Below are 17981 nucleotides of genomic sequence, written 5' to 3'. Positions count from 1 at the left end.
AACATACCAAAAAATAAAAGCAAAATAAACTTTAACAGAAATAGTACAACCCAAAATAGTCATGGCAGCATGAAGGAAGCTTTAGAGATTAATCTTTAAAACTACAAATTAAAGTCTTGTTAATAGATAACTGGCAATAAACAAGTACTTTTCTGCTGAGTGTTCATGTGAGCCACTGCTAAGAGCTAGGAATAGTAAGGTCAAGGACCATCTCTGTTCTCAAGAAGCTCACTCCAATGGGGATGACCACATGTACAAGTTATAAGCAGAATAAACCAGAAATAATAAACAGAGAAGAAACTGGAATTAAAGAGAATTGGGAAAGATATCTTGTGGAAGATGAAATTTTAGCTGGGACTTGAAGGAAGCCAACAGATGGAGATGAGGAAGGAGAGTATTCCAGGGATGGAGGACAGCCAGAGAAAATACCCAGAGTGCAAAGATAGAGTGTCTTGTTGGAAGGATGATCCTTGCGCAGATAGCCTATTTGTAAGTTTTATTTAAGGATTCATTTACTTGAACCCATTTGTAGGCTAATGTTGCACTATCTTCCTTCTCTCCCCAGAATGACTTTCCAACTAGGATGTCCCTTGTGGTCTGATATTTGTGTTGAAGGCATCTCTTTGGATGACTAGAAACCAGGAGGTGACTACAGGGACAAGAATCTGACCCAAGACCCAGCAGGCCATCCAATATGGAAGACTTGCCAGTTACCTACTTTGTCCTGAGGAGACTCATTCCAAACCAGAGTGTCCATTGAATTAGCTCTTCAAGAAATGTATCAGAAAAAAAAAAAACAGCTAGGTTTGGGATTGTTCCCATGTTTTTCACCTAAAGTGTTTCATCAACCTTGTTGCTCTGCTTTGCAGAACCAGAACCAGAACCAACTTTATTTCCTAATATATAACGAAGCTAGCTTTTGATCTCTTATCACCTGATATCGCCTCTGTTCGTGGCCCACTTTCCACAACTGGGACACCCTCCTTAGGGTCCTTTTGGATTCATTGGGACAAGGACAAAAAAGGCAATTCTTCCCTAAAAAGGGGAGGTCTTCAGCTAGCATTTGAACATGGCCCTAAAGCAAAAAACATAACCCTGTTCTCTGACTGTCTCTGAACTATTCATCTAACATGATGACAAAAATCCAAAGGCCTTTGGAGATCCTTTGATGCATTTGCTGCAAGTCTTAGTAATGGTGCCATGTCGGGCAATGGGACTTCATTTCTTCAGTGACTGGAGCAAAAAATATGAGGGTAAAACACACCTTCCTGAAAAGTTGTTTGAGTTCAAGAGACACAAGGCGGCCAGTACCACGTGGTGGTCAGAGAGCTAGCCTCAAAGCCAAGAAGACTTGAGTTCAAGCCTTGCTTCTGATGCCTACTGACTCTGTGCCCCTGGGCAAGTCCCTTAGCTTCTCAGTATTGTACACAGCTCTCTGTGCCTGTGTACTAAGAGAAAAGGGTGGCCTGCATTGGTAGGGAGTGTTTCTTCACACCTAGACCAGTGAAATAACAGGTCCAGTATCTATCCTTTTGGGACACGTGACATTTAACAATCCAAACTGTTTTGTCTTTATGCTGCTCACTTGAACATACAAGTCAGCCTGACTTGGGCTATTAAAGGGCTCTCACCTCCTTCTCCCTTAACTGGGTGGCATAATTAAGAGAACTGTGCCTCCAGCAGTGATATGATTTTGAGGTCCTTGGAGAACTCAAGATAACTTTTTGAAATACATAAATGAAAGAGGAGAAGAAAGGAAGAGAGAGGAAAGTTAATAATGCAAGAGAGAGAATGAGAAAGAAGCTGGGGGAAAGCAGATATGTGTCAGTTCTGCATGCTTACCATTTCCCCTCAGAAATAACAGGATCATTGATCATCTTTGCACCTACTTGACCATGAATTCTTTCTCCATCCCATTTCTGCTAGCTCAGTCAGCGTGGGATGGTGAAGAATGGTCCTTGCAGGCTAAGCAAGCTAAGGCTTGGAATAAGAAACTTCTTAGCATTCTGTGCATAGTGGGCACTCAGTAAATATTGAATGAATGAATGAACGAATGAGTGAATACTGCTTTCTTAGCAAGAGAGGATCTCTTCCTCCTGTGCTTGAATGATCAAGTTTGTTTAAGTCTCAATCTTGTTTATCTTCTGAAACAAGAGTTCCTCTCTTCTCTGACCAGCATCCTACCTGTGGAGTTTACAGTGGGATGGCAAAGGCCCTTAGTTGCTTGCCATGGAAACAGATCCTAGCATCTCAGTTTGAGGTTCTACCAGCCAACTTCATTCTCATTCCTCCATCCGTCATTTACATAGGATGGGCTGGCCTCTATCTAATCTGAGCCACATGATTTTGAAAGAGATTCTTGACTGAGGCATGGGAAGGTAGCTAACTCCTAAAATTTCCTTTTCCATAAAGGAGAATATCCTGTCTGGTTGCCTAGCCCTGTGACTACACATCTAATGCCTCTTTTTAGCACTGGACATTGTAAACCACCCATCAGTTGGACAGAATCTTGAAATGATTGTTCAGCTCTCTCATCAACCCAGCCACATTGGTAGTTTGGTCCATGCTTGAGTTGGAATCTCTTGGAAGGGCCAATCGTACTTGACCTTGAAATCCCAATCTGCTTGCCCCCTACTCCCTGAAGGAATCCCATTTCCAACCTCAGGAGCTCTGGGTCCTGCTTCTGCGGGTCCCTTCTTCAGAATCTCCTCAGGCTTCTGCAGAGCTACCTGCTCCCAGGATAGATACGGGAAAGCCTGAGGGTCACATTCCATTGGCCTCCAATGTATTTATAACAATTCTCAAAATTGGGGGTTGTAGATATTGAGGTACAACCAGCTCCATTTTGGAGAGGAGGAAAAATACACCCTGCATGCCACATATGATCGGTGAAATGAGGATTGATTTCACCCAGATATGGACCATCTCCATCAGCAGGACTGGTTTCCCAAAGGAACACAAAGTATCCCTGACCCTCACAGTGGAACAGAGCCCAGGGTACTTATAACAGCTCCAATTACTGCCATTCCTGAGAGATGGGTGGACTTCTTCAATAACAAGATCAAATCATACTGCTGGTGCTTGCCCACTCCTCTTCCTCATAGTCTAACTTGTTTTGTTTTTTTTTCATGAATCTTCAACCCCTAGACCTGATCTGTTTCAGATAAAAAATCAAAGTACCATTTCTCTGTTACCTTCTCTGTAGTTTACTATTCTTAGACAACCACAGCCTCATATTCTAGCTTGCTTGGGCCCTGATACAGCAGAAGTTGGGGAGTTTTAGTGGCTATTATCTAAATGGAGCACTATGCCAGGCTTCACGCAAATAGAGAACCATAGCACCAGCTGCAGAGACCAAAAAAATTAATTGTTTTTATTAACAGATGGTATGTATGATTTTTATAAAGGTGGCAGGGAGCAAGGGGGAGAGAACTATTATAATTGGAAACCTCTATTTCAAAAGTCTGTAAACTACATATAAACAATAAAAAGATAATTAACTGATAATTCAAAAGAGCATTTCTGAGCAGCTACTATGCAAGGGTCAGGCACTGGGTTCCTAGCAGGGATTCAAATACAAAAGAATAAAAAAAGCCTCACTCTAAGAAAAAAATGACATTCTTATGACAAGATAACTCCAGGTTTATGAAAATCTGGGGAAGAAGGACTGGAGTCTTCTTTATAGGGGCACAATAACTACCTAAACTTTCCACCATCAACTGTGGTAGAAAAATGTTCTTTCTTGAGTACAATTATGTTCCAGGTTTATAGGAGAGTTTCACTGATTGATGAGATTAAATAAAGCCAAGGTTGGCCAGTCACCATTAAGTACAACTGACTCCCCTCTGACCCCTTTGACCATCTAAAATGCCTTTATTTTCAAGTAGCTAGTGCCCTTATCTCTCCTCACTCAAAGAAAAGCTAAACAAGATGTTAAAAACTGAATATGTGTCCCTGCCTGGGAATCTTCCCACTTAAAAAGAGAATTTCAAGTCGGGTTGGTGTTTTAGCTCAAATTAATGACTAATTATAAAATCTCATCCATTAGTTAGATATTTTCTTGGACAGAGATCTCAATGATCTGCACGTCTTTGGAGTCCACCAGTGTGACCCAGTCAATCAATTAAGTATTCATTGAGTGACTCCCGGGTGTCTAGCAATGTTTTATAGAGACATAATATGTCTGTCTCTGCTCAACAGTCCAGCTGGGTTGACAAGACACACACATATGAGATAATCAATTCTAAGATAATATATGAAATAGCCTTATAAGTAAAACCACAAAAATTTACAAATAATTTTAATATGTGTCAAAGAACTTGAAATGTTTTTAAGCTAAAATAATTTGTCTTTTAAAAAATCATAGCTGTGTGGGCTTCCTCTGCCCAGATTATGTCCTGCTTAAAAACAATAGTACCTGTTAAACAAAAATCGGAATTTTGAAAATGGGCAAATAGGGGATGATGATCTCCCAGAAGGATTTTCACTTTACAGAAGAATAAACTGGCTCTTTGTTTAACACAATGCCAACCTCCAGTATATAAAGCATATAAAATATTATTTATTTTGAATCTACTTTTTATTATGATGTAGGTTCACAAATGATAACTTGGGAGAAAGTAGACATCAGTTCTAGTCTTTGCTACTAACTCTGTGACCTTGCGAAAGTCACTGAGTATCTCTAGGCTTGAATTTTCTCATGCATATAATGATGAGGCTAAATTACAGGATCATTAAAATTTTTCCATCTCTTAACATCCTAGGGTTCTATGAATACAGTTATGGTACAAAGTGAAATACACCCACACAGCAGGAACATGATGCATTATCATTCTTTCCCTATATTGGCTGAGAATTCTATAACATTTCCTTAGACCTTTTGTCTCATCGCTTTAGGGACCTTACAGATGACAGTCACCTCATATGTTCCCCAAAATTAGAGCATATTTGAACTACATCCATATGGTCCATAGCCTGCCATATAAGCCATTGGAAAATACTTTGAGGGTCTTACACCTCAAAGCAAGCCTTGCCCATCATTGGGAAGGATCTAGAGAAAATTGTGCAACTTCTAATTTCTTTTCTCTGTTTAGTGCCACCCCCTTCTCTCTCTCCCAACAAGCTCCTTCCCTGTCACCTATTCCCCAAATACCCAATGTCTTTCCACTCTCTTGTTATATATCTCTACTCAGTCTTTTGAGGGGATCTGATGTCAGTCACTGATGCATGGCTGTAAATTTGAGAGTCTGTATTGGGCAAAGAAGAACGGACACAGGGCCACTAACTAGATTATGATTTGGGGTAATTTGTTAACTTCTCTGGTTAGTTTCACGATCTAAAAAAATATGGATGACAAAACTTGTCCTGCTTCACTCATGGATGGTGGCGAGGATCAAATGAGATAATGGACTTTAAAATGATGAAATGTTATACCTCAGCAAGGTATTTAAAGCAATGATTACCCCCTCAGGATTTGGGGCTTTGCAGCTTTTCTCTAACTGTGAAAGAAGGAATTTTTCCCTTCTTAAAGGAGTCTCAGACTTAAATGGGGAAAATTTGAAGAGAGCCTGCCCAGGATCCATGAAATCAGCACATCCTGTGGCTTAAGGCTGGCTCCTGAGGATCCACATATGCTGTCTCACTGCAGGCTATTCTAAGACCTTAAGAAAGCCAGGTTCAGCTTTTCCAGGGTTCAATCTTTGGTCCATTGTGAGGCTGGGACGGTAGGGAATTGTTGCTGAGCCACTGACCAGATTCTCTCATTTAAATGGCTTTCCTTGATCTGTAGTTATTGTCTTTACATAGCCCAAGGAGGGCTTAGCTTGTCAGGGTTTGGAGGAGAGACATAGGCTTAGCTAGACAGGCCTGTGATTCATGAGGCTCTTCCTCCTTCTATGAATCAGTGCTGAGTCAGTGAAGGGGTGGAGGACTGGGTCTGTGCCTCAAGAGGTGCCCACACATCACAGGACTAAATGTTATAGTAGGATCATTAGAGAGGCACAGACATTTTCCATGGACTGACTCAGTGGTACCAATCAGTTGTGCTGATCGACCTCAGAGTAGAAATCTGAAATTAGAAATCTACCTTGAAGTTATAGCTGCATATAGGCAAGATGCTACATTTCACTAGCAGAGGGAGGGGGTAGGAGATAGTGAGGAAGAGAGGGGGAGAGAGGGAGGGAGAGAGAAGAGAAAGAGAGAAGACAGGACAGAGAGAGAGAGAGAGTGAGGGAGGGAGAGATAAATAAAATAGATAGATGGATAGAAAGAAAGATAGGTAGATGGATGGATGGATGGATGGATGGATGGATGGATGGATGGATGGATGGATGGATAATAAAATGCATAATACTTATTCTGTGCTAGGTACTATACTAAGTGCTAGTGATATAAAAAAAAATCAAGCAAATCAGTCCTCATCCTCAAGGAGCTTACATTTCTAGTGGAAAAATGTAATTTATTCTTAACTCCTGGTAGAAGGCTAAGCATACTGCAGATGGGGATTGTTCTTCTGGTTCTATGGTTTTCTGGCTTATATTTAAGCTGTGCTGAATTAATTATACCACACTATCTGGTATTGGATTTGAGTCAGCCAAATGTCACAACTGATAAGAGTGTTAGAGCAGGCATTCAAATCCATCTTCAGACACTGACTAGCCCTGCGACTTTGGGAAGTCACTTACTTGTCTGCCTCACTTTCTTTATCTGTAAAATGGGAATAATAATAGTACTTCTCTCCCAGGATTGTCATGAGGATAAAATGATATATTTATAAAGTGCTTCACAAACTTTAAAGTGGTATTTAAATGTCACATATGGAGAAAAGGTCATGTGAAGGTAGGACCACTTCCCCCAAAGCAGATAAACATTAGACAGAGTTTAAAATAGTTTATATCACTGCTATCCTCCTCTTATCTAATGATAATAATTCACATTTATAGTGTACTTTCTATATAAAGCACTTTCCTGTGAAAAAGTCTATGAGGGAGAAAGTTCCAATATTATTATACCCATTTTACAGAGGAGAAAACTAAGGGTTAGCTGAATTATCCAAGGTCATGTAGCTACTAAGTGTTGCAGTGAGGCTTTGAATTCAGGTCTATCTTCAAGTTCAGAGTCTTGACATTATACCATGCAACCCCTAGTACCTTCCAAATAATTTGGAGCAATCAAATTTGGTCCCCAATTACTAATATATAAAATAGGCAGAAACAATTAGGAATCTTTGCTATTGTTCAGTTGTTTCAGTAGTGTTCAATTCTTCCTGACCCCAATTAGGGTTTTTGTGGCAAAGATACTAGAGTGGTTTGTCATTTCCTTCTCAAGTTCATTTTACATATGAGGAGATTGAGGCAAACAGGGTTAAGTGACATGCTCAGGATTATATGGCTAATAAATATGGCAGAATTTGAATTCAGGTCTTCTTGACTCCAGGCTCAGAACCTTCCCCATTGTGCCACCTTGATGCCCTCTAAATGAAAAAACTGAGGTATAAAGAAATTAAAAGACTTGGCTGAATTCGAAGATATAAAGACAAAGGGTCTGAGTTTCTCTATATATCGTTTCCTTTAGCTTCTGCCAATTAGAGCTAAAATAATACCTTCCTCAAGCTTCAGAATTTTGTCTCCAAATATCCCACATCAAATGCCAAAGAGGTCGATTCCTAATTATCTGGGGAGGGAACATTCTGGTTACCTTCCACCTGAAAACTTTAAGACAATCTGGCCCCATCAGTACTATTTTGTCTCAGCCTTAGCTGGAGAATTTTCTTTCTTTCTTTTTAAAAATAATATCTTTATTTTGTTTTAATAACAAATTTCCACACATGTTTTCCAAAGTTATAGGATTCATGTTGCCCTGCTGGAGAATTTTCTTTCTTTCTTTTTAAAAATAATATCTTTATTTTGTTTTAATAACAAATTTCCACACAAGTTTTCCAAAGTTATAGGATTCATGTTGCCTAGTTGGCGAATTTTCTTTCTTTCTTTTTAAAAATAATATCTTTATTTTGTTTTAATAACAAATTTCCACACAAGTTTTCCAAAGTTATAGGATTCATGTTGCCTAGTTGGCGAATTTTCTTTCTTTTTTTTAAAAATAATATCTTTATTTTGTTTTAATAACAAATTTCCACACAAGTTTTCCAAAGTTATAGGATTCATGTTGCCTAGTTGGCGAATTTTCTTTCTTTCTTTTTAAAAATAATATCTTTATTTTGTTTTAATAACAAATTTCCACACAAGTTTTCCAAAGTTATAGGATTCATGTTGCCCTGCTGGAGAATTTTCTTTCTTTCTTTTTAAAAATAATATCTTTATTTTATTTTAATAACAAATTTTCACACAAGTTTTCCAAAGTTATAGGATTCATGTTGCCCTGCTGGAGAATTTTCTTTCTTTCTTTTTAAAAATAATATCTTTATTTTGTTTTAATAACAAATTTCCACACAAGTTTTCCAAAGTTATAGGATTCATGTTGCCCTGCTGGAGAATTTTCTTTCTTTCTTTTTAAAAATAATATCTTTATTTTATTTTAATAACAAATTTTCACACAAGTTTTCCAAAGTTATAGGATTCATGTTGCCCTGCTGGAGAATTTTCTTTCTTTCTTTTTAAAAATAATATCTTTATTTTGTTTTAATAACAAATTTCCACAGAAGTTTTCCAAAGTTATAGGATTCATGTTGCCTAGCTGGAGAATTTTCTGAAGAAAAGGGGAGGGGGAGTTATCTCCAATCCCCAGGAGCCTATATTCTTCAATTCACAGAGCAGTGATCTGTTGTGATTATGTCAAATCAAAGAACAAAAATTACAGGTAATTTTCTCATCCTCTTCATGCTATTTTGGGCAGAACATTAGTCACACCAAGGACAGCTAGAGAGGGGGCCATGGGCTCAGGAGATGGCAAAAAATAATAATAAATGACTTTGTTTTTTGGTCATCCATGCATACAAGAAAATCATTGACTAATCCACACCTTATGGCCAAGAGTGGAAGTGGTTCAAGAGAAGCTTTATACACCCTGTCAAAAATTAAAATTGCAGGAAGCCTTGAGGAGCTGGTGATGTTTTTTAATAAGCTCTGGAAGCCAATGCAAAATCCAAACCCATTAAGAACTGACACTTAGGGCACCAATGGGCCAGGAGAAAGATAATGATCCAGCAGCGAAGGGATTTGTTTTTCTGCCGTCAAAGCCTTAGTTCAGACAGGTTGAGTGAAGTTTGATGATCTCATCAGTCTTTAGAGCCCTGCATCTCCAGCTTGAGGACATAGGGCTTAGCTATAGCAATTCCCATCAACAGGTCAGACTTTGCTGAGTAAAGAGACATACATACATTAGCCACAGATCAGTGGAGCTTCTGGGTGAAGACGAGGAAAGGAGCCAAGAGGACTGGACCTTCAGCTAACTTTCCAAAGAGCCAAACTCTTGCTGATGTTCCAGCATCAGCCACACATCTTGGCACTCATTCTTCCACGGTTGTTCTGAAAATAGGGAATTTCAGGTGATTTTGGAGCAGCCACTACCTCCCAGGGTTGTTGTGAGAATCAGATGAGATACTATTTACAAAGCTGCTATTATTGTTATTATTATTAATACTAAAATTGAAATGAGGGTGTTTGACTAGAACATTGACGTTATCTCCCAGGTCTCTTCTGCAGCTCTGAGTCAGACTCTTTCTTTGTCATTCATCGATGAAGTCAAACACTCATGAAATGTTCTGGTGGAAGAAATGAGAAATAACTTTACCTCAGAGAGCTGCATTTTTTGTGAGCTCTTCCAGGGCCCATTTGGCAGAGGTTCTGAAGCAACTCACTGCACAAACTTTAGAATTTCATCTTGAAAAATATTCTGGGCAAACGTCAGAATTCAGCAAGTCTTGGAAATCTGGGAAGGGGCTCTTGGGTGAAATTTCTAGCACCTCATTCCACTGGCTTCATTTAAGGATTTGGGGGAAGGAAGTAAAGGATATGGAAATGAAGGAAGAAAGAAGAACTAGAGAGGGAAAATGTTATTAGAATCCTAGCTCAAAAACAACCAAAACAAAGGGTTCTCTGGGGATTTAGGGGGCAAGATTAGGCATATAGATACCCCATGTGGAGGGACCTGCTCTTACCAGGAATGTAATAGCCTTTCTCCCAGGTACTTAATTTTAGCTTTAAGAAGTGACTTCAATAATAACAGAATCTCCAGACCCCAGGTCTTAAGAGTTTTCCCTGTGGCTGAATTCTATAGAAAATGGAATAGGAGGAGAAATGGGGAGGATCAGGTGCTTGACTGTTCCAATAATGCACCCAACCATCATGTTTGTTCTTTATGCTATGTCCTTAGTGTAAAAAAAAAAAAAACCAAAATGTTATATCAATGTTGCTCATAAAACAATGTGATCAGTTGTTACGGGACATTCCTGGTGAATTTGGCTGTATTGTCTTCAAACCTCAAAATAAAGTATAATTTGATCAATGGCTATTAGCTGAGAGATATTACATTCTGTCAATTGACAAGCATTTATTGAGTTCGGATCCTATCTCAGACACCTCAGACAGTTGTGTGACTTCTGTCTGGCTTGGTTTCCTCAACTGTAAAATGAAAAAAATAAATAGCACTTACCTGCTTAGGCTTATCCCAAATGAGATAATATTTGAAAATGAGATTATCCCAATGAGATAATATTTGAAAAAGTGCTTTGCAAACCTTTAAGTTTGATTTAAATGCTAGCTATTATTATTGTTGTTATGGGTATGTGCCAGTTTTTAAGGTTTAAAATTGCCCTAAGACTTTTGGAATATAAACAATGAAACAATCTCTAGTCTCCAGAAGATATAAAGAAAAGTGAAAAGAAACAGGATATGTGCCCAAGATTTATCATTTAAGGGACCCTTACAGTGTATATGGATTTGTAAACTAAACAGTGGATCTTTTTCACTAATGGGCTATATAATTTGAAGTTTGCTTTGATAAGCACACGTATTAAAAAGGTTCTTGGGTTCAACAGATTAATATCTGAAAGGAGAGTTTTAAAAGTTCACATATAGAGATTTTCAGCCTTATTTTATTGAAAGAGATCCAATAGATACCCATTTTGTAGCCAGAGCAAAAGAGGAACCCAATCCCATCTCCTTGTGACGCAATCACCCAGAGCTAGGAAGCCCACATCCTTGTTTCTCTGAAATGATACAGTGACTGAGCTCAAACATAAACTCTTCCTGATTTCCAGACATCTTTCTGGCTCTCTGCCAAATTTGCCTTTTCCCTGCTGAAGCTGCTTTTTCTGGTTTCCTTCAGGACTGAAGGCAAGAAGGTCCTTGGCACCTCAAATAAGGATTCTTTGTGGGATTTTCAGCTTCATTAGGACCAGAAAATACTGAAAACATACTGGAAAAGTCCAGCTCCAGAGAAATCTCTCTCATTCTTCAGCCAAAGGGAATTTTAGCTCTCTCTTTTTTAATTACGTCATTGCTATTCAGTCTGTCTGACTCTTTGTGATCCCATTTGGGGTCTTCCTGGCAGAGTGGCTTGCCATTTCCTTCTCTGATTCATTTTATAGATGAAAAAAAAAAAGTGGCAAACAGGGTTAAGTGACTTGCCAAGGATCACACAACTAGTAAGTGAGAGAGCAGAATTTAAACTCAGGAAGATGAGACTTTCTGATTCTAAGCTCCCTTTAATTCAAATAATTCAATTTAAAACTATTAACAGACATATGTAGCCCTTTAAGGTTTGCAAAACACTTCATTGTGAAGAAATGGAATTCAAAAAAGGTAAAATGCAATACATTTGTAAAGTGTTTAAGTCACTGGTCACCCCCAGAGTGTTTGGTTATTAAGCTTTTTCCCTTTAATTTCAAAATTAAAGTCTTTTTTTCCTCTGTTAAAAGATTTTCAAGCTGTCCTCATTGAACAAAGAAAACTGAAGCTTAAAAAAATTAAGCGACTTGTCTATGACAGGTGTCAGAGTCAGGATTCTAGCTCAGGACTCTTTTAATCCAACTCCAAAATATTTTCCCCTCCAGCCTACTCTCTCTCATTATTAAGTGCCTATTATGTGAAAGGATCTAGGTATTAGGAATATAACAAGAAAAAAATGGCGGTTCTATATCAAGAACTCAAATAGAAATAATAAAAAAGAATCATTAAATGCCAAGGAGAAATATATATTATATTTATTTATAATTTAAAATTATAAAACTTATAATAAGATATAATAAACATTTAATATATATATAAATGCACTAACATGAGAGATTCAAAGAGAGCCATCACTCTCATAGGGATGAGAGACCTTATCAAAGAGATGGGTTTTGAAGGAGGAAAAGGACTTCAGAAACCAAAAGATATGAGCCAAGTTCAGTGCATGCATGGGCGAAAGCTCATATAAAGGGGCTGGAAATATGGACTAGGAGCACTTGACTTCAGACAGGATGGTCAGGGAGTTTTTGTTTTATCCTGAAGGAAATGAGGAGCTACCAAGTTTTGAGCAAAAGACTGGCCTGAGCAGAGCTGGGTCTTAAGGAGTTTACTTTGCTAACAGTAGGAAGGGCAGCCTGGAAAGGAAAGAGATTGAATGTGGGGGTAGGGGGGGGGGGAACCTGAGAACTACAATGGGCTTTAGATATCCTTAGGCCTAACTTTCTTATTTTATGGATCAGTACCTGAGGCCAAAATGCAGGGAGGAAAGAAGGAGAAGGAGGAGGAAGACCTTTCATTTGTATTATGACTTGAGATTTTCAAAATGTTCTTTTACATTTAAAATATATTTTAAGGGGGCAGCTGGATGGCTCAGTGGATTGAGAGTCGGGCCTAGAGATGGGAGGTCCTAGGTTCAAATCTGGTTCAAATCTGTGTGACCCTGAGCAAGTCACTTAACCCCATTGCCTAGCCTTTACCACTCTTCTGCCTTGGAGCCAATACACAGTATTGACTCCAAGATGGAAGGTAAGGATTTAAAAATAAATAAATAAAATAAAATATATTTTAAAAAGTTTAAAATGTAGGAAAGAATTTAAAATGTAGGGGGAAAACCCATCTTGTCAATCCGGTGATTGATTTACTGACCTGGATAAAGAATCAGACAAGTACACATACTTCATCCCATGTCAGCCTTACAGCAACCTGACTATTGCTATTATGACCTCCCCCCCCCATTTTATAGAAGGGGAAACTGAGGTTCAGAGAGGTTATGTGACTAGGGTTACACAGCTAGTAAGTAAATGAGTTATTCTTCCTATCTCCAAGTCCAACACTGTACCCCAGAAGTGTCAAACACGCAGTCAGGGGGCCATAATGCTCCTGATTAAAATGTTAAGTGGGAAACATTTTACAAATTAATACACATATAATAGAACAGACAATATTTTCTAAATGATTTTTAAAGTCATTATGCCACCCACAGGGATCCTTTAGTAGGACTTAATGGCCCCATTTTTATTTGAATTTGACACCTCTGCTTCATACTCTGCTCACTCTCCTCTTTGTAACAGAGCAGGAATTTGAATGCAGGTCCTTTGACTCTAGCCAGCAAAGAAGCTTTTATAGTAATAATGAGGCCCTGAACTAGAGTGGGGCAGAAAGGAGTCAACCAGAACAGCGATCACAGCCATGTTTAATGTCTGACAATCCACTGGGTGGGAGGGAGAAAGAAGAGTGAAAAGATAACTCTTTATCATGAGCTTAATTTGTTAATGGTAATAGACCCTGGCCTGCCATGTCTAGAATGATGTGCTGGATGCTGAGGGAAATACCAAATCTAGGGGATGCTGCCTTTAAGTCGTTTTCAGTCTAATAAGGGAATAAGATGCCCACACTGATAACTATAATATAATCATTGTAGATGTCTATGACGGAAATCTTCAAATACTGTTTGAGGGATGTTCAGGGGGAAATGGGCTTTTAATTTTTTTTTTCCTTCTCCCAAACTGAGAATTTCTAGAAAGGTTTATCTGAATTCCTTCAGATTGAGAAAAGTCAGGAATGTGGAGATTAAGGACCTGAGCCACATGGGAAAGATATGTTTGTCTGTGGTGCCATCTAGCGGAACTTGTAAAATCTCTTACGGCTCTGTCTCTGTGTTTCTGTCTCTTCCCCTCTTCCTCTGTCTCTCTCCCTCTCTGTTTCTGTCTCTGTCTCTGTCCCTCCCTCTCCCTCCTTCTCTCTCTCCCTCTGTCTCTTTCTCTATCTCTCCCCCTCCCTCTCTCTCTGTCCTTCCCTCTCCCTCCTTCTCTTTCTCTCTCCCCTTCCCTCCCTCTCCCTCCTTCTCTTTCTCCCTCTCTGTCTCTCCCCCTCCCTCCCTCTCTCTCTCCCTCTCCCTCCCTCTCTCCCTCTCCCCCTCCCTCCCTCTCCCTCCTTCTCTCTCTTTCCCTCTGTCTCTTTCCCTCTCTCACTCCCTCTGTCTCTTTCTGTCTCTTTCCCTCTCTCACTCCCTCTGTCTCTTTCTGTCTCTTTCTCTTGTCACTTTCTCCCCCTCCCTCCTACTCTCTCTGTCTCTGAGGTCTCTCCCTCTCCACTTGTCTGTATATATGTATAGTGTGTGTGTGTGTGTGTATATATATATATATATATATATATATATATATATATATATAATAAGGATACAGAATGCTCTCTCTCTGTCTCTCCCGCTCTGTCTCTCTCCCTCTCCCTACCTCTCTGTCTGTGTATATATACATATATATATATACACATATATATAATATGAGGATCCAGAATGCTTTTTCCCTCTCTCTGTCTCTCTCCCTCTCTATATATGTATATGTATATATACTGTTTGCATATATACATAATATAATATGTAGGTCTTGTGTATATATACATATATATATATATTCTATAACATGAGGATCCAGAATGCTCTGACTATAAAAATTAGGGACACTGACCACTACATTAAAAGCCTACATATGTATATACATATATGTTTTTTTAACATAGTGGTTGGTGTTTCTCATTTCGTACAGTCAGGGCACACTTTAAAAATACATTAATTCCATTTTTTTATGAACCACATTAGATTTTAAATGTACTAAGTGAGCTCCTGATTTTTAAAGTGGAAAAACCTTTTGTAAAAGGAAGACACACCCTGTAATTTTATGTTTTATAAATTCAGATTTTTCATATAAAAGGTTTTCAGGACAAATCTGTAAGATATCAGTGAGGGAAAACTTCCTATTTTCTATATGGGTGTGAATCAAACACACCCCTTGATTTGGAACTATAAAAAGATCTTGAAGATTTGAAACTTAAAAAGAAACTATACAAAGATAAAAAATAAAGAATGCTAGGCTTTAAGAACTTTCTGTTAGATCAGTGCTTTTATTCTGCTGAAACACATATGAATCTGCTATGAGATTGCAGAAGAGTAAAATAAAAGGAGTAAGTAATAAAACTTATTTCGCTGGGTTACTGTGAAAAAAATTATTTTTTAATAGAATTTCAGAGTTAAGAGTTGTCTCAGAGGTTACACAGGTCCCCTGAGCCTCAGTTTCTTCACTGGTACAATAAACTGTGATTCACACTTCACAGAATTGTTGTTATAAGGCTTGAAGAAGATTATAAAGCCTTTTGTAAACCACAAAGGACTGTAGATATGTCCACTATTATCATTGCCATCATCATCATCATCATCATCATCATCATCATCATCATCATCATCATAATCATCAATCTAACTCAGGGGTTGACCTGAGGACTATTTCTGAAAGGCCCATGACTTAAGAATGGTTTTTACATTTAAAAATAATGATTCTGGTTCATTTTGTGCCTGAACAGGAATCCTCTCCACAACTAATCCTCAAAATATGCATAATCAATCTGTGACCAAACCTTGCCATTGCTACCTTCACACCTCTTCTCTATGTTCCTTTCTGTCCACTCACATGGCTATCATCTAGCTCAAGTCCTCAACCTGGGCTACTATAGTGGCCGTCTAACTATTCTTCCTGTCTCTTCTCTCATCAATCCATCCTCTACTCAGCTGCTAATGTGATTTTTTCCTAAGGTGTTTTTGTTGTTTATATGTACATAGACACACACTTGCCATATATATGTAATATTATAGGTGCACATATCTATATGTTATTGATATATTAACTAATATGTTATATGATTATAATTTGTTATAATAGTTAAACTATATATTATATAATAACATAATTATATAATATATAATATGTTAATATATGACTAATTTATGATATAAATGAAATATTAGAATATAATTATAATTATAGAATATTAATAAAATATAAATATAGCATTAGGATTTTGTAATATGGATGTATAAATATATAATTTGAATTTTATAATATATAATTTGAATTATATAATATTAATAGAATGGTATGATATAAATATATAATTATAATGTTATGATATGAATATATAAATATATTGTTAGAATGTTGTAATATTAGTATATGAATATATAATTTGAATTTTATAATATTACCAAAATATAAGTAGGATAGTTTATAATTATAATTTATTAGAATAATCATATGATTAACATTGTTGTTGAGTTGTTTTTCAGTTGTGTCTTACTCTTTATGACCCCATTTGGGGTTTTCTTGGAAGAGACACAGGAGTGAGTGACCCTCAGCCTGCCAACTCTCTTGATAAATGAAATTGTGTTCTCTTTGCCCTGGGAGCATGCCAACAGTACAAGGGTAATTGCCTCTCAAAGGTTCAAAGCAAAAGTCCTTGCCTTGTAATTACCTCTGGCTGACTGGGGAGCTTGTCAAATTGATCAAGGATTCTCCTGATCAACAAACTTACTTATACACTGTTTTGTGTCTTTTTCCCATAAAGAAGTGAGTTGTTTTCCACAAAGGAAATTTATTCTAGATAGAACCGCTATGTATGTAATTAAAGATGAGAATTTACTGCAGGAAGGAAAAGGGTACCCTGTAGAGGTGCTCTGTGAAATGCTCCTATCCAAAGCTTAAAAATAGACACATCTTGTGTATTGTTGGGAAACTTTTTTAAACCTGGATAGAGTTCTGGCTCGATTCTCGAACTCTTTCAATAGGCTCATGTTTTGTGTCCTAGTGCCACCATATTGTAAGAAAGACATGAGGAAGGGGAGGATGTCCAAAGAAGGTCCACCAAAGGCAAGAGGATGGAAAACAATATTATATAAAGAACAGGGAACATTTTTATCTAGAGAAGAGAAGACATGAGGGGAAGTGAGATGGGGAAAATATTGTCAGAGAATGGTCTGAATGCCAATGGTGTCATCTACTACTTGCATTACTTTGTGAGAAATAATTTGACCCCTACACTGTTTTAGTAGACTTCTGGTATACACACACACACATACATATATATGTAAATTATATACCAGAATAGATTAATTATATAATTATATATGAATAATAAATTATATATGCCAGAATACCATTATTGTTGTTGGTTGTCTCTTGAACCGAAGATGACGATTGTCTTTGTGCGTTTTTGTGCACAAAGACACCTGTGCATGAAGATTTAAGTGGAAAAGTCAATGCACAGAGACAGTCCCACTCTCTCGGCGTTGGAAGCCTGGGTCCATTGGCATGAAAAGTCATTACACCTGGAGACTTCCTCAGCTGCATTGGATGGCCGTGTTGTCTTTTGTGCTCCATCATGCCCTAAGCACTCCACAGTGCTTTGCTGCATCGCCCTCTCAGCCGTTGAACCTTCTTGTTGGTTTCTTCAGCCTGTTCCGCTGAAGCAGTCTTCACATGCTGGGTGAGCAAAGCCCTAGTTCACCAGGGGTTGATGACCTGATGGCTACCCTCACAAGGTTTAGCCGGCCTGTCGAAGCCGTTGCCCGGGGTGTGGCCGCTGTTGCATGCTAGCAGCTACTGGGAGCCACAAGTGAGAGCTGGGTGTCAGGTGAAGGTCAGTGGCTGGAAAGCTGCCCTAGAAAGGCACGACAAGCCCTCCATACCAGAGATATTATCCCTCCCTGAGCACCCCATATACTCCAGAATACCATTATTTTATGTTATA

The 17981-nt window shown here is 38.2% G+C and overlaps 1 protein-coding gene across 4 annotated transcripts in view; it reads left to right on the top strand.

The window, feature by feature from the left end:
• Positions 1 to 10465, top strand: part of ILDR2 (immunoglobulin like domain containing receptor 2) — a 100845-nt gene extending 90380 nt beyond the window's left edge. For all 4 annotated transcript variants that reach the window (XM_007480699.3, XM_056815484.1, XM_056815486.1 and 1 more), the window contains one exon: positions 566 to 10465. In XM_007480699.3, the coding sequence (XP_007480761.2) occupies positions 566 to 601 (36 nt within the window). In that variant the 3' untranslated portion in view covers positions 602 to 10465. The remainder of the gene's footprint in view (positions 1 to 565) is intronic.
• Positions 10466 to 17981: the final 7516 nt, after the last annotated feature.

This window comes from Monodelphis domestica, chromosome 2 (assembly GCF_027887165.1).
Source record: "Monodelphis domestica isolate mMonDom1 chromosome 2, mMonDom1.pri, whole genome shotgun sequence".
NCBI lineage: Eukaryota > Metazoa > Chordata > Mammalia > Didelphimorphia > Didelphidae > Monodelphis > Monodelphis domestica.
The sequence above is the reverse complement of the archived record's forward strand: the minus strand, read 5'-3'. Positions and strand labels throughout refer to the sequence as shown.